The sequence below is a fragment of the Oncorhynchus clarkii genome, chromosome 7, assembly GCF_045791955.1.
Source record: "Oncorhynchus clarkii lewisi isolate Uvic-CL-2024 chromosome 7, UVic_Ocla_1.0, whole genome shotgun sequence".
NCBI classification, from domain to species: domain Eukaryota; kingdom Metazoa; phylum Chordata; class Actinopteri; order Salmoniformes; family Salmonidae; genus Oncorhynchus; species Oncorhynchus clarkii.
Genome location: NC_092153.1, coordinates 6,867,539 through 6,892,656, shown reverse-complemented (window position 1 = coordinate 6,892,656; position 25,118 = coordinate 6,867,539). Strand labels below are relative to the sequence as shown.

Below are 25,118 nucleotides of genomic sequence, written 5' to 3'. Positions count from 1 at the left end.
ATGATCACCTGTCATGTCATTGCAATATAACCCAGTGTGTCTAACTCAGTCCACTGCTGTGTGTTGTGCTGCAGGAACAGCATCAATGGCGTTCCGGAAGGCCTTGAAAGGGACAGCTATCATCGGGACCGGGGCGGCCGCTGCTCTTCTGGGCCTATCACAACTGTCGGAATACAGAAAGACACAGGTAGGCCTGGGACATTGAGATGATGTAGTGCAGGGGTGTCAAAGTCAAATGGACGGAGGGCCAAATAAAAAAATCAGCTACAAGACGAGGGCCGGACTGTTCGAATGTTCATTGAAAAATTTTTAAATGACGCATATAGTCTAGTGAACCTAATTGAACCTACTGAAAACCTAACAAATATATTACAATATGATCAGATAAATAAAGCAATATTTTCTTATGGCTCTGTCAGTAATCTTTAATTTTCAACAGACACAAAAGACAAATTTCCTTTATATAAATATCCCCATAACATGAACATTAAATGAAAGAAACCGGTATTCAAGGCACCATCAGTAGACTATATTTTCTATTTTAGCAAAAGTGGGCTAAATTTACTTCAAAGAAAAAACAATAATAGCAATTTTCTATCATCCACTCAACTGAAATATTTTTAAAATATAATTGGATTGAAATACAAAAAAATAAAGTGCAAAAATCTATTAATCAAAAACAACACTTTGTTTAAGGAGAAGTAACATGCAGTGAAAACAAATATTAAATTTTAACTTTTAAACTTGAACTGAGTAAAAACTCTAAATATGTGATTGCACAGTAATGTTCACTTGTTTGAGGTTGAGGGTGATACTTGGTGGTGTCCCATCTTTTCCACAAGTTCATCAATGTTCGGGGTAAGGCTCTGAGCTGAAGAAATCCTCAGAATTGAGTGGAGGTGTTCAGCAGTAAGTCGACTTCTGTGTGATGTTTTGTTCAGGTTCATCAAAGAAAACAGTTGTTCACACAGGTATGTGCTGCCAAACATAGACAACGTTTGAGCAGCCTGGATGCGCAGCTGGGGCATTGTGCCGGGGAGGAAACGGGCGAACTCCGCAGCACCCACTGCCGCATATTTTGCCCTCAGTGCATCATTGCATTGGAGGTCAATCAACTCCATTTGGAGGTTTGGTGGTGAGCTTTCCACGTCAACAGCAAATGGGTTACCGAGCAGTTCCAACCTGCTTTTTTGTGCTTCAAAGTCAGCAAATCGGCGTCGAAAGTCAGCGGCAAGCATACCTATTTTATCAGCCAACTGTGTGCTCGGGAACGCACTGGTAGAGAGCTTCTCTTTCATGGTCTGGCAGCTGGGAAAGTGGCTCAAATTTTCTTTCCGCATCTGCGTCTCCCACAGAGTCAGTTTGGTTTTAAATGCCTTCACTGTACTGTACATATCAGAGATGACACGATCCCGACCCTGCAGCTGCAAGTTTATTGCATTCAGATGACTCGTAATGTCACACAGAAAAGCCATTTCACACAGAAACATTTCGTCTCGGAGTTGTGTTGTGTCTTTCCCTTTGCTGTCCAAGAACAGACAAATCTCCTCACGAAGCTCGAAACATCTTTGAAGCACCTTTCCCTGGCTTAGCCATCGCACCTCTGTGTGATAAGGCAAATCACCATGCTCCGTTTCTAACTCCGTCAGAAATGCCTTGAACTGGCGGTGATTCAAACCTTTGGCTCTGATAAAGTTAACTGTGCGCGTGATGATGCTCATTACATGCTCCATTTTCAAGGCTTTACCGCACAACGCTTCCTGGTGTATGATACAATGATAAGCTGTCAGCTCACCTGTCGCGTTTTCCTCTTGCATCTTTTCCCGTATCTTCGCCACCAGTCCGCTCCTGTGTCCACACATCGCAGGTGCTCCGTCGGTTGTCAAACCCACGAGTTTTTCCCAAGGCAGCTCCATCTCATTTACACATCTTGACACCTCTTCATACAAATCATGCCCCGTAGTTGTGCCATGCATAGGACGTAAAGCCAAAAACTCCTCTGTCACGCTTAGGTTGGAGTCCACTCCGCGGATGAAAATTGACAACTGGGCAATGTCAGAAATGTCGGTGCTCTCATCCACAGCCAAGGAATATGCAATAAAATCTTTTCCCTTTTTCACAAGCTGCTCTTTTAGATTGATGGACAACTGGTCTACTCTCTCGGCAATGGTGTTTCTGCTCAGACTCACATTTAAAAAGAGTTGCCTTTTTTCTGGGCAAACTTCGTCACAAACTTTAATCATGCAGTTTTTGATGAAATCCCCCTCCGTAAATGGCCGGGCTGATTTAGCGATCTCTTCTGCCAAAATAAAACTGGCCTTGACAGTTGCGTCCGCGTGTGTGTCCGCGTGTTTCGTTTCATAATGTCGTCTCAGATTATACTCTTTCAGTACCGCCACACTTTCTCCACACAGAAGACACACAGGTTTTCCAGCTACCTTCGTGAACATATACTCCGACTCCCACCTTGTTTGAAACCCCCGGTTCTCAGTATCCACCTTCCGTTTTGCCATTTTTGATGGGTATCTGAAAGTTAATTTTACTGTGATGCTGACGACTGCTGTGCCAATAAATATTGAAATGAAGCAGCCTACTGCTCGGTGCGTCACCTTTGCATTGTGGGAAATGTAGTATTGGTGCGTGTAAAAGATCTGCGGGCTGCCGGCTTGCTGCGGGCCGGTTCTAATAATAAATCAAGATCATCCCAGGGGCCGTAAAAAACCTTCTTGCGGGCCGGATGTGGCCCGCGGGCCTTGACTCTGACATATGTGATGTAGTGGGTTGCATTTCACACAATCTGCTTGTGTTTCGTAAACTTGTTTTTCTCATACTTGTATGGATTTTGAGTTTGTATGCTGCATTGAGGACAATAACATTTTCTAATCTCATCTTTATGTTGCCAAGGTTGTGGTAGTCTGTTTCTAAAGTCAGGACCTGTAAATTACACCTCAGAGTCCCTCTGCAGCAGGTTATAGATAGTACTGAGAGTGGGAGAGCGTCTGCCAATGGCAGGGCAGGCTCCTGGGAGTCTACTAGGGAATGCTGGGACAGCATCTGACAATGGCAGGGTATGCTCCTGGGAGTCTATAGGGAACGCCCATCTGGGCAGCAGGTTGGCATTTATTGGGATGACTAATGTACTGTAGGCAGCTCTGCAGAGTGGTCACTAGCTGGCACACACCTTAACCATAACCTTAACCACACTGCTAATGCCTAACACTAACCACACTGCTAACCCTAATGCCTAACCTTAAATTAAGACCAAAAAGCAAATTTGTATTTTCATGCATTTTTACGATATAGACAATTTTGACATTCCAGCTGGCCTGTCTCGTGGAAATGGCTCAGTTCTGCCTCCAGGACAAGATTCATGACAATAAACGTCAACATGCATCTGGGCATGTCTTATCTAGACTGAGGAATGTGTTCCACTTTTATTCAAGACTATGCTGCTCAGATAGGACTGCTGTGTAGAGTGAAGTTGACCTGAATATGAAGACAGTCAATGGGACTTTAGCTGTGTAGAGTGAAGTTGACCTGAATATGAAGACAGTCAATGGGACTTTAGCTGTGTAGAGTGAAGTTGACCTGAATATGAAGACAGTCAATGGGATTTTAGCTGTGTAGAGTGAAGTTGACCTGAATGTGAAGACAGTCAATGGGACTTTAGCTGTGTAGAGTGAAGTTGACCTGAATATGAAGACAGTCAATGGGATTTTAGCTGTGTAGAGTGAAGTTGACCTGAATGTGACGACAGTCAATGGGACTTTAGCTGTGTAGAGTGAAGTTGACCTGAATATGAAGACCTTCAATGGGACTTTAGCTGTGTAGAGTGAAGTTGACCTGAATGTGAAGACAGTCAATGGGACTTTAGCTGTGTAGAGTGAAGTTGACCTGAATATGAAGACAGTCAATGGGATTTTAGCTGTGTAGAGTGAAGTTGACCTGAATGTGAAGACAGTCAATGGGACTTTAGCTGTGTAGAGTGAAGTTGACCTGAATATGAAGACAGTCAATGGGACTGTAGCTGTGTAGAGTGAAGTTGACCTTCAATGGGACCAACCCTGATCATAAAATAGCTTACTTTCTGTCGCAACTTGCCATAAACTGCCTTATGAAGTGGTAAGATGGACTTTAGCTTTGTGACGTGAGAAGTTCTTATGCCTTGTTTCATTTGCGTAAAAAAAAAGAAGGGAACATGACTTTTGATGTTTGTTTAGTACAGTGAAATAATCAGCACTATTTTGGTGACAAAGAAACAAAAAAACACTGAGGAGGAATGGGAGTCCTGATTTTTATTTCATTATTTTTCATTTATTCAAATCTGATGAAGCTCATGTGGATCATATAACATAGCGTCTGAAACTCCAGGGAACTAGACAAAATACACAATGTTTCCATGGCGATGCATCACTTCATATTATTAATAGGGCAACTGCTGTGTGAAAAAGCATTAGACTGGTCCCAGATCTGTTTGTGCCGAACATGTTTGACATGATAATGACTATATTGACAGCACAAACCGATCTGAGACCAGGTGACCACTGCATCACTGTAGACCAGGGATTGAAATAGCCAAGGAGTCGCGTTAGAAAGAGAGAAACGGGTGCATCTCTTGACCTTTTAACCTAATCAGCACCACAGATATAAATACGTCTTACAGTATATCTTCTATTTCAATGGTCTGTTATTACTAGTGACATACCAGGTCACTTGTCTAAAGCATCTGACCCTTTGTGTGACCCTTTGTCCTAATGTGAACCTTTATTTCTGTATCCTGGTATAATATCTCATCATCCCCCTCACCTTCCTCCCAAACAAGAATAAATGGGTAAGCAAAAGTGAAACACCTCCGAAAAAATTATAATAATCTGCAATCAGGCATGCGGACGACAGAGGCCATCACTAACTAACCCTGGAGAATCTACTGCTAATTTGATAAATATGTCTGTTTGGTCTCCTCTGTGACAAGGGCACAATCTCTTTCTCTCTTTCAGCTTGAACGTTTTTCTGTTTTCTGGCGGTGGGCGATTGGACATTTGCATGACATCCACTGTCTCACTGACTCCATGTACTCAACGTGATTGCAGGGCAGAATGCCACTTAATTGTCTGTGGGTGTTTTAAATATGCACGTCCATGGAAATAGACACTAATTATTTGATCTTGTTTGCTGTTACGGCCCTAAATTACAAATGCCCGGGTTTCATTCACAGATTTGCAAGTCAAATGGACCAAGTGGCATCGCAGCAGCTCGATGTAATCATTTAGAGAATAAAATGCTAAATAGAAAATGAATAAAATGTTTCATTACGACAGCCATGCTTAACTTGCTTGTCCCCAGACTTGATTTGACTTTGTTCTATTTTCCCTGAGTTCTTTTGTGCTTTTGCAAATCAGACACCAGGAATCATTGCTATTATCTAAGTACTGCAAGCAGGGGTCTTTCTGTATGAATAGGATTGTGGGTACAACCCTTACCAATATGGGTACCTGATGTTGTTGTGACCATCGATATCTATGGTCGTGACAATGTTGCTGTGACAATGTAGACACATCTATCCCAGAGGAGATTATCCAGGCTTTAAGACATCGCTTTATGCTTTCACTAATCTCTGAAGCCAGAGCCAAATCTTGATTATTTTCAGTCTGTCACAAAAGACAATGCCTCCACCAAAATAGATGTAACTGTGCCTGTACTGCATGTTGTCCAGGCACGGCTGGCGTACGTAGCGGCGGAGGGGGAGTTAAAGCAGCCGTTTAAAGATGAGCTCCCAACCAGACAGGCTCAGCTCTCCACCCTGCAAGACACTGAGGAGTTTGACGTCCTTGTCGTAGGGGGAGGAGCCACGGGCTCCGGATGTGCCTTAGACGCTGTCACACGCAGTGAGTCCCCACGAACTGCATCATTTTGGAAAACCTTTTTGGTTGGGGTCAATTACATTTCAATTTCAGTCAATGTGCAGGAGAGTCGAGGCTATTCTTCTCTCAATATTATGAGGCCCTCAATGCAATATGCATGCCTTGCCATTTTCCCTTCATGCATATTACACGACAGGAGAAACACATGGAAGTCATAACCTACCAAATGCCTCCTGAATAACTCTGACTCTGAGGGTGCATCTGAAATGGCACCCTATTCCCTATATAGTGCACTACTTTTGACCAGAACCCTATGAGCCCTGGTTTAAAGTAGTGTGCCATATAGTCTGAAATATCACCCCATTCCCTGTCTAAATCCTGGTCTTGTCTTGATTTGTCTCTGCTCTCCTAGACCTCAAGACTGCCCTGGTGGAGAGGAATGATTTCTCATCGGGGACCAGCAGCCGGAGCACCAAGCTCATCCACGGGGGAGTACGATACCTCCAAAAGGCCATCATGAAGTTAGATTACGAACAGGTAAACGGCTCGTTTTTCCGATGCTGCCTGACAGTTGGTTCCCTCTGGGATCACATTGCTTTGTTTTCCCCCGTTGTGGACATTTTATCATTGAAAAGAGATTGAGAGGTTGGAAGATTCAGAGGGTTGTAGGGCACTAGGTGTTTCCCATAATCCTTCCTTGGTCTGCTATTGTGTGAATGCTACGGGTATACTCCTACTCTTCTACCAACAAGTACTGTGTTATGTGTTAGATGTTATCCACCCATTTTACTGACCTCTGAACCCCTCTTTCCCCCGTTCTCAGTACATGATGGTGAAGGAGGCTCTCCACGAGCGCTCCAACCTGCTAGACATCGCCCCTCATCTGTCTGCCCCACTACCCATCATGCTCCCTGTTTACAAGTAAGACATGAGTCCACACAGTTAGTAGAATGAGTGTTATACCCTTTCAACTGAAAATGTTCTGAGTGTGTGGTGGTTGTTTATTCTAATGGTTACCCTCGAATGGTCACCTTGAATGGTCACTGACTTTAAGTCACTCTGGATAAGAGCATCTGCTAAATGACCAACATATAAATGTAATGGCTGAATGTACTCTGTCTACTGGACTGGTAGAAAGATGTACTGTACTATCTGTTTATAGATGGTGGCAGCTGCCATACTACTGGGCTGGTATAAAGATGTACGACCTGGTCGCTGGAGGCCAGTGTCTGAAGAGCAGTTATGTCCTCAGTAAGAACAAGGCTCTGGAACTCTTCCCCATGCTGAAGAAAGACAAGCTGGTGGGAGCCATCGTCTACTATGATGGTGAGTATTTCTCATTATTATCTTAATTGAAAGGGCTTTTTAGTCCAGGAGTAGGTTTAGTCTGGATCCGGGGAACTGGTCCAAAATGTGTTACACTCACTGTAAGTCTCTCTGGATAACAGCGTCTCTGCTAAATGACTAAGATGTATAATTGTTGTTGGACATACCACCACTTCAGTCAGTAATGCTCCGATAGGATGGTAATAACCGTCTCATTTATCAAGATGCTTTTCTTCTGTTTGCTAAGTGGGCTGTGTCTAGGGCCGGTTTGCCATACATTAAGAATTCATATTAGCCTACACTGTTATTAAACAAAACTCATGTTCATAAAAATACTTCCTTTTTCCCAACAGTAACAAAATAATTTTTCTTTAGTGTGGGTGTGATTGAATGTGACCCAAGTCAACAACAAGACAAGACACAAGGCAGCCGGTGGCCATCAGATCTCACATGTCCATTGATGCCTGAACCAATGCGTCTGCGAGCAGCTTGTGCTCTCTATGCGCCTTGGGCCAAGGCTGTGTAGTGTGTGCGTGGCCTGGATTGGCACGGAGACAACCAATCAGATGTTCCGGCTCTATCTGGGTGTACTCTGTGCAGAGAATGTCCCATTAGTTGACTGGAGGCCTCTCTTTTTCAAACCAACAACAGCCAACTCTGTGTCTGAAAGCTACCTGAATCAGTCAGTCTACATTTAGATTCTACTAGGTCTCTCCAAGAGTGGAAAGACAACCTCTTCTCCAGATACCTGAGCAACAGTTCATCACATTTACTCACTTGACTTTCTAAGGAAGAGTGAGGCATGTTGATATTTTTTTAGCATTTTGTTTATTTGAATGCGTTTTGTTTATTGCTCATTTGAAACGTGCAGAACATATTTGTAGCTTAACATTTCTTCCAGGCAGAATGTTTGTGTATGTATTGTCTCTGGGTGTGCTGACTGTCCTACAGCAAACAGAGAATATTCAGAGGGGTTTTGTGTTGGGTTGGTTTGTACCCCTCCCCCCCAGGAGGCTGAGGGGGTCTTTTCTCTCCAATTATTCCGTCTGGAACAATCACGGCCGTGACATTTCAAAAGCTGACCTTCTCTGCTACTGCGGCTCAGAGAAGAGGAGAGCAGTACCGTGGTCTGACTGCCAGACTGCTGTCTCCTCCTGTTCTTCACCCTGCCGGGTGGGATCTTAGACTTCACCAGCGTTACTCATTTCCCAGGAGACCAGTGTGGTCCAACACACACACACACAGACACAGAGAGACACACACACAGACACACACACACACACAGACAGGAGTCCTCATTCTTACTAATTCATTCTGCACAAGTGTGTAATTGTATTTTTTCAGCAAGCAACCATGAACTGGTTTGTTAGACGTATCATATTTTGGGTTAACGACAGGGTCTCCAGTCATACCTTCTGCTGCCTAATGTGAGGCATCAGCCCAGCCAAGCACACCCCAGCCCCACGTCAGCCCACCCCAAGCCAGCACTGCCCAGCCCAGCCCTGGCTGTCTGTCCCATCCCACAAGCTCTCTGACTAGTGATTTGAGTAGCACCAGCAGGCATGGCTTAGGACCGGGCCTTGAGGGCAGCAATGAACCAAATGCCCCTGCAAGGGATTCCCACACATTAGATACACCACAGCCACACTGCACTTAAAAGCTCCGTTCCAAATTCTTAAAGATGCAATATTTAACTTTTTGGGCAACCTGACCAAATGCACATAGAAATGGGAGTTATAGATCTGTCATTCTCATTGAAAGAAAGTCTGAGAAGCGGTAGATCTGTTCTGTGTGCTATTTCTATGCTTCTATTCTTAAGTTTAGTTTTTGTGTCTTTCTACTTTGGGTTTTGTACACCAGCTTCAAACAGCTGAAAATACTATATTTTTGTTTATGGAAAATATATTTCGGTTTAGATGGTACAATGATTCTATACAATATAATTGCTTGTTTTGGCACATAAACTGGAATTAGGCTAACCAGGAAATGGTGGAACAATTCTGCATAGAGCACCTCTAAGGAAATCTTCCTTATTTGTTTCTATTTCTCTTCGACCCCCTCCTATCGTCTCTCACCCTTCACCCCCCCCCCCCCCCCCCCCCCCCCCCCCGCTACAGGACAGCATAACGATGCTCGTATGAACCTGGCGATCGCCCTGACAGCAGCCAGACATGGTGCTGCCATCGCTAACTACACAGAGGTGGTCCACCTGCTGAAGAAAACAGACACAGGGACGGGCAAGGAGAAGGTCTGTGGGGCGCGCTGCAGGGACGTTATCACAGGTACACACACTTGTATCTGCACACACACACGAAGACACAGTATGACAGTGGTTTTTGACAGAAACAGTTATGATCTCTCACAGGAAATGAATTTGACGTCAGAGCCAAATGTGTCATTAACGCCACGGGACCGTTCACGGACTCTCTGAGGAAGATGGACGACGGGAAAAACACTAACATCTGCCAGCCCAGTGCTGGGGTTCACATAGTTATCCCTGGTTATTACAGGTACAGTACAGGGACAGAACCACACTGTCACACCTTCACACCAGGGACAGCACCACACTGTCACACCTTCACACCAGGGACAGCACCACACTGTCACACCTTCACACCAGGGACAGCACCACACTGTCACACCTTCACACCAGGGACGGCACCACACTGTCACACCTTCACACCAGGGACGGCACCACACTGTCACACCTTCACACCAGGGACGGCACCACACTGTCACACCTTCACACCAGGGACGGCACCACACTGTCACACCTTCACACCAGGGGCGGCACCACACTGTCACACCTTCACACCAGGGGCAGCACCACACTGTCACACCTTCACACCAGGGACGGCACCACACTGTCACACCTTCACACCAGGGATAGCACCACACTGTCACACCTTCACACCAGGGACAGCACCACACTGTCACACCTTCACACCAGGGACAGCACCACACCTTCACACCAGGGACAGCACCACACTGTCACACCAGGGACAGCACCACACTGTCACACCTTCACACCAGGGACAGCACCACACTGTCACACCAGGGACAGCACCACACTGTCACACCTTCACACCAGGGACAGCACCACACTGTCACACCTTCACACCAGGGACGGCACCACACTGTCACACCTTCACACCAGGGACAGCACCACACCTTCACACCAGGGACAGCACCACACCTTCACACCAGGGACAGCACCACACTGTCACACCTTCACACCAGGGACGGCACCACACTGTCACACCTTCACACCAGGGACGGCACCACACTGTCACACCTTCACACCAGGGACGGCACCACACTGTCACACCTTCACACCAGGGACGGCACCACACTGTCACACCTTCACACCAGGGACAGCACCACACTGTCACACCTTCACACCAGGGACAGCACCACACTGTCACACCTTCACACCAGGGACAGCACCACACTGTCACACCTTCACACCAGGGACAGCACCACACTGTCACACCTTCACACCAGGGACAGCACCACACTGTCACACCTTCACACCAGGGACAGCACCACACTGTCACACCTTCACACCAGGGACAGCACCACACTGTCACTACTTCACACCAAGGACAGCACCACACTGTCACACCTTCCCAGCAGGGACAGCACCACACTGTCACACCTTCCCAGCAGGGACAGCACCACACTGTCACACCTTCCCAGCAGGGACAGCACCACACTGTCACACCTTCCCAGCAGGGACAGCACCACACTGTCACACCTTCCCAGCAGGGACAGCACCACACTGTCACACCTTCACACCAGGGACAGCACCACACTGTCACACCTTCACACCAGGGACAGCACCACACTGTCACACCTTCACACCAGGGACAGCACCACACTGTCACACCTTCACACCAGGGACAGCACCACACTGTCACACCTTCACACCAGGGACAGCACCACACTGTCACTACTTCACACCAGGGACAGCACCACACTGTCACTACTTCACACCAGGGACAGCACCACACTGTCACACCTTCACACCAGGGACAGCACCACACTGTCACACCAGGGACAGCACCACACTGTCACACCTTCACACCAGGGACAGCACCACATTGTCACACCTTCACACCAGGGACAGCACCACACTGTCACACCTTCACACCAGACCAGGGACAGCGCCACACTGTCACACCAGGTAAATTTAGGTCATGAATTGAAATTCAACTCATGAATTGAAAATTGTAATTTTATTTTTAATGAGGGAATTTCAATTCAGCAGCGCTGACCAACCAGGTCTTCCTAAATGTAGTTGTCATTTCCATAGCCCCTCCTCCCTCTGCCCTGTTCTTGTAGTCCTGACAACATGGGTCTCCTGGACCCGGCAACCAGCGACGGCCGTGTCATCTTCTTCCTGCCCTGGGAGAAGATGACCATAGCCGGGACGACGGACACGCCCACTGACATCACCGCCCACCCCATCCCAAGGGAGGAAGACATCAACTTCATCCTGAACGAAGTCCGCAACTACCTCAGCCCTGATGTAGAGGGTACGTAACCCCCAAACTACCTCAGCCCTGATGTAGAGGGTCGTAACCCCCAAACTACCTCAGCCCTGATGTAGAGGGTACGTAACCCCCAAACTACCTCTGCCGTAGAGGGTACGTAACCCCCAAACTACCTCTGCCATAGAGGGTACGTAACCCCCAAACTACCTCTGCCGTAGAGGGTTGACTTTGGAACAGCACAGTAGCTAGTAATTGTTTTAAGTGCTGGAGACACTACATGCTTGATTTTCTGATTGTTTAGCTTGATGTGGTTTTGTCATTAGATGTAACACCTGTCCAATGCCTCTGTGCCTCAGGTAATGATCTCTGTCATCACATGCAGATGAGATTGGTTCTGTGATAAGATGTGATCTGATGTGGTCATCTGATTTAATGGAACCTTGTGTGTAATACTGACTCTGTCCTCGCCCGGTGGTCCTCAGTGAGGAGAGGAGATGTCCTGGCAGCGTGGAGTGGTATCCGTCCTCTGGTCACTGACCCCAACTCTAAAGACACCCAGTCCATCTGCAGGAACCACATAGTCAACGTCAGCGACAGCGGCCTGGTCACCATTGCAGGTCAGTACCTACTCTAAAACAGGTGGTATCCTGATGACGTGCTATACAGCTGTAGTAGTTTCCAGGTCGTTCGTAGCCGTCAATGGCTCTTAGCCTATAGACCTTTTCCTGATCAAATTGGACAGGTCATGTCCTGTATTCTGTCTGGCCCTGTATCTAATAATAATGATCATCTGGTGGGTGTTTGGATTTGTGTGTATTATATGCATGTGTGAATTTTAAATGTGTTTTTGCATATCCCAACTCCTCCTGAGTGACCCTCAGCAAATAGGGTTAAGTGCCCTGCTCAAGAGCACATTGACAGATGTTTCACCTTGTCGGCTCAGGGGTTTGAACTAGCGACCTTTCGGTTACTGGCCCAACTCACTAACCGCTAAGCTACCTACCCCCCTATCGTATCTGGTGTGTATGTGTGTGTAACATGTGGATGATCCCATCACCCCAGGTGGGAAGTGGACAACGTACCGCTCCATGGCAGAGGAGACCCTGGACGCTGCAGTTGCAGCCCACAGGCTGGGGGGCGGGCCCAGTAAGACAGTGGGCCTGGTGCTGGAGGGGGGCCAAGACTGGAGCCCCACCTTGTACATCCGACTGGTGCAGGACTACGGCCTGGAGAATGAGGTGGGGACAGACCCTTCCCATAGACATTCTGTCTTTAGCCGCCATTTTGGATCTATAATACTCCCTTAGGCATTGTCAGTTGCACTATGGTTACACAGTCACTGTATATCATATATCAGAACATTTAACATTGGTTAACGGTTGGATGGGGGTTGAAAATGTTGAGATGATGTCGCCGTAACAAGACAGCAGTACACAGGGAGATTGATCCAAGGCTCTAGACCAGGGCTAATCAACTCTTACCCTACGAGGTCCGGAGCCTGCCTGTTTTCTGTTCTACCTGATAATTAATTGCACACACCTAGTGTCCCAGGTCTAAATCAGTCCCTGATTAGAGGGGAACAATGCAGTGGAACTGGCTTTGCGGTCCAGAGTTGAGTTTGAGGGCTCTAGTCCAGACCAGTGTACTTCCCTTTCAAGGTTTTAGAAGTAATTTGTACCAGGTAGGAAAGCGCTCCGCTTCCTATCTATGTTAACTTCTCATTAGAGAAAGCCTTCCACACCATTAGGGTGTTTTCTAGAATATTCCAAAAGGTCAGTGCTCATATTTTGACAGCATTTGACCTTTTGGTGAGAGAGCTAAGCCAACCATCTGAATAGCAATAACCCCTTGTTTGGTCCAAACGCAAGATAAATCATAGACATAACTGTATCTACCCATCACCCACCTCAGCATATCCAAAACATTGGAGCTGTCTGCTGAAAGATCGTATCGAACCATAAGGAGTTGCCTTTGAACAGCTGCCTGCTGCGTTTCACAATACTCTCTCAATACTGTCTTTGGCAAAACGCTGTGAGTCATATTCAAACTCATGGGAAACAGAAAGGAAAACGCCTAACACTGCTGCTTATGTCCCCAGGTGATGTATTTATAACAATGTTTCTGCCCTTAGGTCTTCATGGGGCATATTCAAACAAAACCATTAACTGGGCTTTAATCAAAAAGTGTCACCCTAAACCTTGTTTCGTTGATTATATGACACCCACACAATGTCCTCTCACAACACATGAGCAATGTCATTTTGTCTTGGTAAAACTTTAAACAAGGATTGCTGTTTTGATTGAATAGTGGCCTGTTTCCCATCATTCCACAGGTTGCACAGCACCTGGCAGCAACGTACGGGGGGAAAGCATTCGACGTGGCCAAGATGGCGCGCGTCACTGGGAAGAGGTGGCCCATCGTAGGGAATAGACTGGTCTCTGAATTCCCTTACATTGAGAGTGAGGTACAATATGTGTTCTGTTGAGACTACTACAGGATACTGCATCAGATCTGTAAAATACTGCATTTTTATGTTCTCCTGATGTACACACACACACACACACACACACATCATGACCATAGACTATTACATTCTATTACATTCTATTATCTAACCAATTGAAACACCCCCACCCACCCACCCACCTTCCAGGTGAGGTATGCTGTTAAGGAATATGCCTGTACGGCCATCGATGTGATCGCCAGGCGCACACGGCTGGGTTTCCTCAACGTGCAGGCTGCTGATGAGGCTCTGCCACGCATCGTAGACATCATGGGCAAGATGCTGGACTGGAGCGACAAGAAGAGGACGGTACGTCACAAACTGTTGTTCCTGTCTACTAGACTGTAGTTCAAATGACTGTCTGGCAGTGTTACAGGAACTATTTTAGAACACTTTTAAAGAACATATACAAACAACCAAATACTTTTTACGTTTTAAAAAGAACAACTTGCTTTAATATCCATTTTTAACTTAATGAATTATTGCCCCTGTATTTCCTGTCCAGTAAAGACTTAGGACCGGTTTTAATCCAACCATTGTTTTAATGATTCAGTGACTACAGTACATTCTCACTCAGTGGACTAATAATAATGTTTTGATTGAATAGGACCAACCCTAAATCCATGTGCTGCTAGTCAGCTTGTAGGAGTGCTGGAACTGTTGTTAGGTCAGAGTATAATAGTAGGATCTACGCCCTTCCTGGATTTCCCTCTCCAGGGGGCTGTGTGTGTGTGTGTAAACCTTCCCCCAGTTCTGCTATTCCTGTTGTCCTGCTCTTTACAGGTTTTAACAAGATGCATGAGTTCCTTTTACTTAAGTTGTTGTTACATTTAGTTATGATCCCTTTTCATTAATTATTACTTAAATTAGTTACGATTAAAGTTCTGAATAATGTACACTGTGTGTGTGTGTATATGTGTGTATATGTATGTATATATATATATACATACATACATACATACATACATACATACATACATACATACATACATATACACACACACACAAAGGTATGTGGACACCCCTTCAAATGAGTAGATTTGGCTATTTCAGCCAGACCCGTTGCTGACAGGTGTCTATGTCTATGGAGATAGCCAAGCTATCTCCATAGACAAACATTGACAGTTGAATGGCCTTACTGAAGAGCTCAGTGACTTTCAACGTGGCACCGTCATAGGATGCCACCTTTTTAACAAGTCAGTTCGTCAAATTTCTGCCCTTCTATAGCTGCTGTGGTAAACTGTAAGTGCTGTTATTGTGAAGTGGAAACATCTAGGAGCAACAACGGATCAGCTGCGAAGTGGTAGACCACACAGGCTCACAGAACGGGACTGGTGCGTAAAAATCGTCTGTCCTCGGTTGCAACACTCTACCAAGTTCCAAACTGCCTCCGGAAGCAACCTCAGCACAAGAACTGTTTGTCGGGAGCTTCATGAAATGGGTTTCCATGGCTGAGCAGCCGAACACACCCTGCGCAATGTCAAGCGTCGGCTGGAGTGGTGTAAAGCTCACTGCCATTGGACTCTGGAGCAGTGGAAACGCATTCTCTGGAGTGATGAATCACGCTTCACCATCTGGCAGTCTGATGGATGAATCTGAGTTTGGCAGATGCCAGGAGAATGCTACCTGCCCCAATGCATAGTACCAACTGTAACATTTGGTGGAGGAGGAATAACGGTCTGGGGATGTTTTCCATGGTTCGGGATAGGCCCATTAGTTCCATCCAGTGAAGGGAAATCTTAACGCTACAGCATACAATTACATTCTAGACGATTCTGTGCTTCCAACTTTGTGGCAACAGTTTTGGGAAGGGCATTTCCTGTTTCAGCATGACAATGCCCCTGTGCACAAAGTAAGGTCCATACAGAAATGGTTTGTTGAGATTGGTGTGGAAGAACTTGACTGGCCTACATAGAAACCTGACCTCAACTCCATCGAACACCTTAGGGATGAATTGGAACTCCGACTGCGAGCCAGGCCTTATCGCCCAACATCAGTGCCCGACCTCAATAATGTTCTTGTGGCTGAATGGAAGCAAGTCCCCATAGTAGTATTCTAACACAGTGGAACGCCTTCCCAGAAGAGTGGAGGCTGTAGGAGCAGCAAAGGGGGGACTAACTCCATATTAATGCCCATGATTTTGGAATGAGATGTTCGATGAGCAGGTGTCTACATACTATTGGTCATGTAGTGTAACTTATCTTCACTACCATGGTTTGTTTAGGAGGAGCTGGAAGCTGCTAAGAAGTTCCTGTACCTTGAGATGGGCTACAGGTCCCGCTCTGAGCAGCTGACTGGGACCACAGAGATCACACTGGACACACAGGAAGTGGCAAAGTACTCTAAATCCTGTCTACTTTACGCTCTACTTCCTGTCTACTTTACGCTCTACTTCTGGTCTACTTTACTCTCTACTTCCTGTCTACTTTACTCTCTACTTTCTGTCTACTTTACGCTCTACTTCTGGTCTACTTTACTCTCTACTTCCTGTCTACTTTAATCTCTAAGGCAGGGGTGTAAAACTCAATCAGCACAGGGCCATATTGAAAAAACACAATGAATTCGCTGGCCATACATAGCCAGTTGTGTGTTTTTTTTTTTTAACAAAAAATGTGTGCATACAACTGATCCAAACTAGCCATTGTTTTATTAAAATATGATTATCATATTAAAATATGATGTACATAGGATGCTGTATATAGCATTTTTAACAAATTAAAACCAAAGAAGAGCTCAGTAATATTTGTCCAGCCTTTGCTGCTATGCTTGTGAATGTGCATAATATGCTGCGTCCCTAATCAAAACATTTTTATAACAACAATGACATAAATGTAGCTAGGTTGTTGTAACATTTAAACTTAAAAACATGTTACATTTTTGTTGCACGGCATGGATCACTGGTGCGGTTGAATGCAGCATTGCTGAATGGTGCACTCAACATGTCTTGTAGATGAGTAGTCAGCCGAGGCTCAATCCAAAGATTAAGACAGAGACTATTTAATTGTATAAAATACAAATCTTTAATGCATACGAGCAGCTGCAAGGTAGATCTGTCTCTGATCGCAGTCAGGGAAGAACTCAAAGAATAAATGGTCAAATGTTCTTATATAGTGAGAGGTGATCATACAATCATCATATTGTTTACACAACAGATCTTTATACAAGCAACAGTTCTGGAACACAATGTATGAAAGGCATAACATCACAGTCCAACAGGGAATATATCCCTTGAGAAGTTGCAACAGCTCACCCCAAATTCTGCCGCCACGCTGTAATAGGTCTACATGTACCTCTGCATGTCGTTTTGTCTCAGGTTTAGTTTTTTGGTTATTCATTGTCGAGCTTAAAAAAAACGAAGCCAGACTGCAAAATGTTTGGAGCCTAGCTAGGACTGTGTTATGTGTCTGTACACCTCTGCTGCTCACAGTAAACGGAACGAAAGCAATGCAATTGATGTTGAATTTACAGATGTGAGCGCATCAGGCTGTGATTTCATAAAGTAGATGACTCAACTGTTTATTAATTTATACTCGCTTGTGTGTCCTATTGTCCTTTAGTTGTAACGTTCAGTAAACCCACTTCTGAATCCTTTAGTAGTAACGTTCAGTAAACCCACTTCTGAATCCTTTAGTAGTAACTTCTGAATCCTTTAGTAGTAACGTTCAGTATACCCACTTCTGAATCCTTTAGTAGTAACGTTCAGTATACCCACTTCTGAATCCTTTAGTAGTAACGTTCAGTATACCCACTTCTGAATCCTTTAGTAGTAACGTTCAGTAAACCCACTTCTGAATCCTTTAGTAGTAACGTTCAGTAAACCCACTTCTGAATCCTTTAGTAGTAACGTTCAGTATACCCACTTCTGAATCCTTTAGTAGTAACGTTCAGTAAACCCACTTCTGAATCCTTTAGTAGTAACGTTCAGTATACCCACTTCTGAATCCTTTATGTTATAACTTTTTGACGGTCAAGATGACATTTCCTGTAGGCTACAGCAATGACTCGTTGGAACCCAAACTTGGCATGGACATTTAACCTACAACACGTTGAAACTTTCGGTCCGGTAGAAGACTTGGTCAGTGCCATTAGTGATGTTACAGCGCACTGTCTGGCTGTGGGTCCGTGTGACTTATAGTGCAGCGCACTGGCTGGCTGTGGGTCCGTGTGACTTATAGTGCAGCGCACTGGCTGGCTGTGGGTCCGTGTGGCTTATAGTGCAGCGCACTGGCTGGCTGTGGGTCCGTGTGACTTATAGTGCAGCGCACTGGCTGGCTGTGGGTCCGTGTGACTTATAGTGCAGCGCACTGGCTGGCTGTGGGTCCGTGTGACTTATAGTGCAGCGCACTGGCTGGCTGTGGGTCCGTGTGACTTATAGTGCAGCGCACTGGCTGGCTGTGGGTCCGTGTGACTTATAGTGCAGCGCACTGGCTGGCTGTGGGTCCGTGTGACTTATAGTGCAGCGCACTGGCTGGCTGTGGGTCCGTGTGACTTATAGTGCAGCGCACTGGCTGACTGTGGGTCCGTGTGACTTATAGTGCAGCGCACTGGCTGGCTGTGGGTCCGTGTGACTTATAGTGCAGCGCACTGGCTGGCTGTGGGTCCGTGTGACTTATAGTGCAGCGCACTGGCTGGCTGTGGGTCCGTGTGACTTATAGTGCAGCGCACTGGCTGGCTGTGGGTCCGTGTGACTTATAGTGCAGCGCACTGGCTGCCTGTGGGTCCGTGTGAGTTATAGTGCAGCGCACTGGCTGCCTGTGGGTCCGTGTGACTTATAGTGCAGCGCACTGGCTGGCTGTGGGTCCGTGTGACTTATAGTGCAGCGCACTGGCTGGCTGTGGGTCCGTGTGAGTTATAGTGCAGCGCACTGGCTGCCTGTGGGTCCGTGTGAGTTATAGTGCAGCGCACTGGCTGACTGTGGGTCCGTGTGAGTTATAGTGCAGCGCACTGGCTGGCTGTGGGTCCGTGTGAGTTATAGTGCAGCGCACTGGCTGCCTGTGGGTCCGTGTGAGTTATAGTGCAGCGCACTGGCTGCCTGTGGGTCCGTGTGAGTTATAGTGCAGCGCACTGGCTGACTGTGGGTCCGTGTGACTTATAGTGCAGCGCACTGGCTGACTGTGGGTCCGTGTGACTTATAGTGCAGCGCACTGGCTGGCTGTGGGTCCGTGTGACTTATAGTGCAGCGCACTGGCTGGCTGTGGGTCCGTGTGACTTATAGTGCAGCGCACTGGCTGACTGTGGGTCCGTGTGAGTTATAGTGCAGCGCACTGGCTGGCTGTGGGTCCGTGTGACTTATAGTGCAGCGCACTGGCTGGCTGTGGGTCCGTGTGACTTATAGTGGAAGCGGAACAAAATGAATTGACAACACAAATCATTGCGCAGGCCGGATAGAAATGTGTCACAGGCCGGATAGAAATGTGTCGCAGGCCGGATAGAAATGTGTCGCAGGCCGGATAGAAATGTGTCGCAGGCCGGATAGAAATGTGTCGCAGGCCGGATAGAAATGTGTCGCAGGCCGGATAGAAATGTGTCGCAGGCCGGATAGAAATGTGTCGCAGGCCGGATAGAAATGTGTCGCAGGCCGGATAGAAATGTGTCGCAGGCCGGATAGAAATGTGTCGCAGGCCGGATAGAAATGTGTCGCAGGCCGGATAGAAATGTGTCGCAGGCCGGATAGAAATGTGTCGCAGGCCGGATAGAAATGTGTCGCAGGCCGGATAGAAATGTGTCGCAGGCCGGATTCGGCCCGCGGGCCTTGTTTGACACGTGTTCTAAGGAAGAAACTGACTGGATTGAGTTGGACCCCTGATATACCAAGGGTTCAATCTCAATCTGGTCACTTGCTCCCTCCCACCTGACCTTCTTAAATCACTCCCCTTGAGATGTTGCCACGATATGAGATGCAGATTGCGTTAATAGCTCTGTTTTGATTGACAGGTACACAAACCGGTTCCACAAGTTTGACAAAGACAGTAAAGGCTTTATCACCACAGTGGACGTTCAGAGGGTCTTACAGGTGAGAAACTTTCACAACTCTCTTTGGAATCTTTATCCATGAGTGCTGACAGGGCTCATGTAAACTGTGTGCAAAGGCCATTGAGCTGTGGCGACATTTCCTGATATTTTGCCTTGCTGGTCTCTCTTGCCCCTCCCAGAACATCATTTCCTGATATTTTGCCTTGCTGGTCTCTCTTGCCCCTCCCAGAACATCATTTCCTGATATTTTGCCTTGCTGGTCTCTCTTGCCCCTCCCAGAACATCATTTCCTGATATTTTGTCTCCCTGGTCTCTCTCCCCCCTCCCAGAACATCAGTGTCCAAATTGATGAGAACGCTCTCCATGAAATCCTCAACGAAGTGGACCTCAACAAGAATGGACAGGTGGAGCTGAACGAGTTTTTACAGGTAGGTGGTTTGTGTGTGTGTGTGTGTGTGCGCACACGTGCATCTTCACATATGGTCTCTCCTCCCTCCACTGATAAGAGGACTCATTAATTCTCAGGCCCATGGTCAATATCTGCCCCCTCTCCCATCTCTGCTCTCTTTCTCTCTCTCTCTCTTTACCATGAGAAGCTGAACAAACAGACCAGGCTGGAGAACATGATAATAGACTCCTCAGGGAGAAGGATCAATTACCCCTCAGACAGACACACACACACACACACACACACACAGACAGACACACACACTAACACTCGGCTACAGAACAGGTAGATGCTCACATTAGTTTTACATGATTCCAACATTGTAATTAATGGAGAATAGGGGATTTTCATGTTCTGTTCGCTGGGTGTTTTTTCTCTTCTGCGAGTGGCAAGGCATGACAGACCCTCCTATGAAGGGAGCTGTAGGTGTGAAAGCCTAACTGGGAGTATGTTCTCTGCTGACCAGATTCAGATCATTACAGTCTGAAACGTATGACAATGACTCCAGGTAATGAGGGTGAGAGAGAGCTACAGTACTTCCAGGTCATTAGTAGTCATCATGTGATCAATTAGGAAGTATAATGCTGAGGACCAGAGAATACCTTTATTACAAGAACTGTTGACAGGAGATGACTTTCCATGGTCAAGTAAGAATCCCAGAATGCTTTGGGGTACTGTAAAACCAGTGTACTACTACCACAAGTGTCAGTAGTATGAGTACTCTGTCCTGACTACCCCTGGAGCTTAGATCAGAACATGCTCCAGCATTATAATGTATCTCTATCCCTGTCTCTAACACACACACACACACACACACAGCGTATCTCGTTGCGTTAATTTGATACCTTGCATTACATCCACAACTATGCCACAGTTTCCTCATCCTCTATATTCCCTCTGTTCCCTGCTCCCAGCTGATGAGTGCTGTGAAGAAGGGCCAGGTGTCTGACAGCAGGTTGGCCATCCTGATGAAGACAGCTGAGGAGAGCCTGGATCTGAGGGGACCTGTGACTGTGGACCGCAGTGGAGGAGGGGTGTGAGGGGAGCCCATCCGCACCACCACACCACCACACATTACCACCCCACCGTACCATCACACCGTACCACCACACATTACCACCACACCACACCACCACACATTACCACTACACCACACCACCACACTAACCAGAGCTGTGGTGCTAAGAATGACAATGATGAAAGGGATGATATTGTAAACAACAAGAGTACAAACTAGATTTGTATCCTAATTTAATCTAGGTGAGTATGTGTCAACCCTGAGTGTTTTATTGTGAAGTTGAGGCTAGATTGGGGCAGCAGGTAGCCTGGTGGTTAAAAGCGTTGGGCCAGTAACTGGAAGGTCAGTGTGTCCTTGAACAAGGCACTGAACCCAAATGGCTCCTGTAAATCGCTCTGGATAAGAGAGTCTGCTAAATGACTAAAATATAAAAAGTAGTTTGATGTTAGACATTTTTTATAATAATTCTTTGTATTGCTATTTTCATGGAGGGGAAACAGGTACTATCTGGCCTGTTTTCCATCACACTGGATTCTCACTACTACAAAGTCAAATGGTTTGACAATCAGTGCCTCTGACATAAAGCTGTAACTCACTGTTCATACGGTCTATAATCTTATCAATGCTTCGCCTTATATGGCTTTGTAATATAGTTTATTGTTATATTATTCCGTCTTTTTTTTGTTATCGGTGTCTTATGGATGTCCACATTTCACTGGAGCTGTACTTTGGATGTGGTTCTTATGCCCTTTCTCCAATACAAGAACCAGTTCTTCCTGGTTGCGCCTGATTCCGCCTCGTTAGGGACAGCCGGCATTACAGTACCATGCAGTTTATTCCCACTCAAGCTTAACGTTTCCACGTCTTCATTTCTGACTTCAGCATGCTGCTTTACATCACTGTTCCTCGCCGCAGTCACATTGTATATTTAAGCAATAAGGCCCGAGGGGGGTGTGGTATATGGCCAATATACCACGGATAAGGGCTGTTCTTATGCATGACGCGTTGGCGAAGTGCCTGGACACAGCCCTTAGCCGTGGTATATTGGCCATATATCACAAACCCTTGAGGTGCCTTACTGCTATTATAAACGGGTTACCAACTTAATTAGAGCTGTAGAAATAAAAGTTTTGTCATACCCGTGATATACCACGGCTGTCAGCCAATCAGTATTCAGTGCTTGAACCACCCGGTTTATAATGGCCAATATACCACTGCTAAGGGCTGTTCAGCACGACGCGAAGTGGAGTGCCTGGATACAGCCCTTAGCTGTGCTATATTGGCTATATACCTCTAACCCCTGAGGTGCCTTATTGCTTTATAAACTGGTACAGATAAGTTACCAACAAAAATAGAACAGTGAACAAAGATTTTTGTGTCATACCGTTGGTATATTGTCTGATATACACACAGCTGAAATGCTGTTTTGGCTAATCAGCACACAGGACCAAACTACCCGGTTTATAATAAGGCTTTTTTCCTGGCACACCGGTGACAACAACATTTCTATATCTGCTGTCTGCTAGCTAGCATACACTGGTCTGTCTGATGCACCTTAAGTAACTGACTCCATCTTTATCCTTACTGTTTTTAAATCATGGCAGAATGAATGCTTTTTTACTACTGCTATTGCTACGTCATTATATATATATTTTAAATTGAAGATATTTATTCATTATAATGTTATTCACTCCTTCCATCATTCAAAGAACTTAAGATAAGATAGCTAGAGGTATGAGTGGTGATGAGATGTACGTCTAATGCTGAGAGGATTAACGGAACAATCTGGAACGTTCATTTCCAGTCCAATGTGCTGCTGCCGCTGCACTTGTTTGTAAACTGGAGGTGACCACCTTTACCTTTCCAGAAAGTTACAAATTGTGCCTTTTTCAGTGTTGTATGGAAATGTCTCTTCACTGTCTATCTGTCTGCAGTGCACCTGAGCTTGTACAGTATTTGTACTATTACTAAGTTAGTACTTGCAGTTCTGCTGATTATTTGTGCTTTTATAGAGGGAAGCAGTTGAAGGGGAATGCATGATCTCTGCCTTGCTTTCAAACACGGTATGACGTCATATGAATTGAACCTATTCCAACTCATTCCTCTATATTTTACATATTTGAACTGTCTTAATGTTGCAGTTATTAAAAAGCATATAAAGATACATATTCTAAAACTTATTTTTAAAGAATTTGTATTTTACGAATGGATAAAAGGAACATCAAATTTTTTGATAGTGTTCTGACTGCTTCTTAATATTGGTCTTGTTAGCATGTTTGTAATACAATTTGCGTGTGTTCTTGTTTTGTCTAAAAAGGCTGAGAGAATCATTCTAGTGGCTTCCGCTGTGTACTCTTACTGTAACTGAATCCAACCATGTGTATCAGTCTTTTGACACATGGGAGTTTTCAGTACAATGCCTTGACAGCCAGGGCCAACTTTGTCTATGTTTGCTTGTGTCTGCTTGGATGAAATTCCAGCCTTATCCAGATTGAAAGAGATTCATAGTCCTCTTTTTTCAATAAACACTGTAAGTCGATCTCAAAAGCTTTTCCAAGACACACTGCAATTATGTCATTAAATGTATCTGGTTGCTAACAACAACATTGTTTTCGTGTGTGTTTTCACGGCAAACCCTGTTTTTTTTTTTACAATCCCGCTTACCGCCATTCAGATTTGTGAGCATAACAAGCTTGCATGATAATTCTCCCATAAGGGAACTTGGTAGTATAATTCAACACAATACAGAAAACAGCTGCATGTTGAACTGTACTCAGACTGAGGTGTACTACACATTGAACTGAGGTAATTAGTACCTACATTATAACCACTGAACTGTAACAAACAAACCCAAGACACTTGCACTAAATCTATTCATATGGCAGCCTTCCATGAAGCAGGTTCTGATGAGCAGTCAACATACAGAACTGTATATACGAGAGATGACACCTGTTCTTAGCACCACTATGAAGCTACATGTATGGAAGAGACTGGTCAGAATGAAGCACATGGAGTCTAGATGATCCTGCATTAAGGAAGGATAGATTTATCAGTCACTGGTACAGATAAGATGCTCTACACTGGGTATAGAACCTCATCATTTGGCCACATACAACCTAATCTTCTCCAAGGGGAAGGTCATGTATAGATTCAGTTAGCCAACTGTAATACCCCCACAACCAGCGGAAACCAGCTAGATCATTCAATTCAGTCTGATTGCCTCAAACAAAGTGGTTTTAACCCCAAATCCATCAAAAGCTTTTGAAAATGTGTTATTGTTTCATTGGGTCTGATTTCATTCATTTGAACAGGGAACTAGTATCTGTGGCTTGCTCTGCTTAAAGGCCCTTAATATACCTGGTCTCCTGTCACCCAGCCCAGTGTTAATCCAGGGGGCTCTCTTCTGCACCAGGGGAATAGGTAATGGGTTTTCCTAGGTGATCAGCACACGGTATAATGCAATTAAGCAACCTGGGGCTGTTGGACGAGGGGC

General features: G+C 45.6%; 1 protein-coding gene across 1 annotated transcript; it reads left to right on the top strand.

Moving 5' to 3' along the window:
- Positions 1-80: 80 nt before the first annotated feature.
- On the top strand, positions 81-23,789 carry LOC139412801 (glycerol-3-phosphate dehydrogenase, mitochondrial-like). The gene is made up of 16 exons (XM_071159522.1): positions 81-187; positions 5,714-5,885; positions 6,274-6,398; positions 6,685-6,782; positions 7,024-7,187; positions 9,305-9,469; positions 9,553-9,697; positions 11,532-11,725; positions 12,166-12,300; positions 12,746-12,921; positions 14,016-14,147; positions 14,337-14,495; positions 16,411-16,523; positions 20,121-20,199; positions 20,489-20,587; positions 21,522-23,789. Exons 1-16 carry the CDS (start codon positions 86-88, stop codon positions 21,645-21,647), a joined length of 2,184 nt encoding a protein of 727 aa, XP_071015623.1. The 5' UTR covers positions 81-85; the 3' UTR covers positions 21,648-23,789.
- The last annotated feature ends 1,329 nt before the right edge of the window (positions 23,790-25,118 follow it).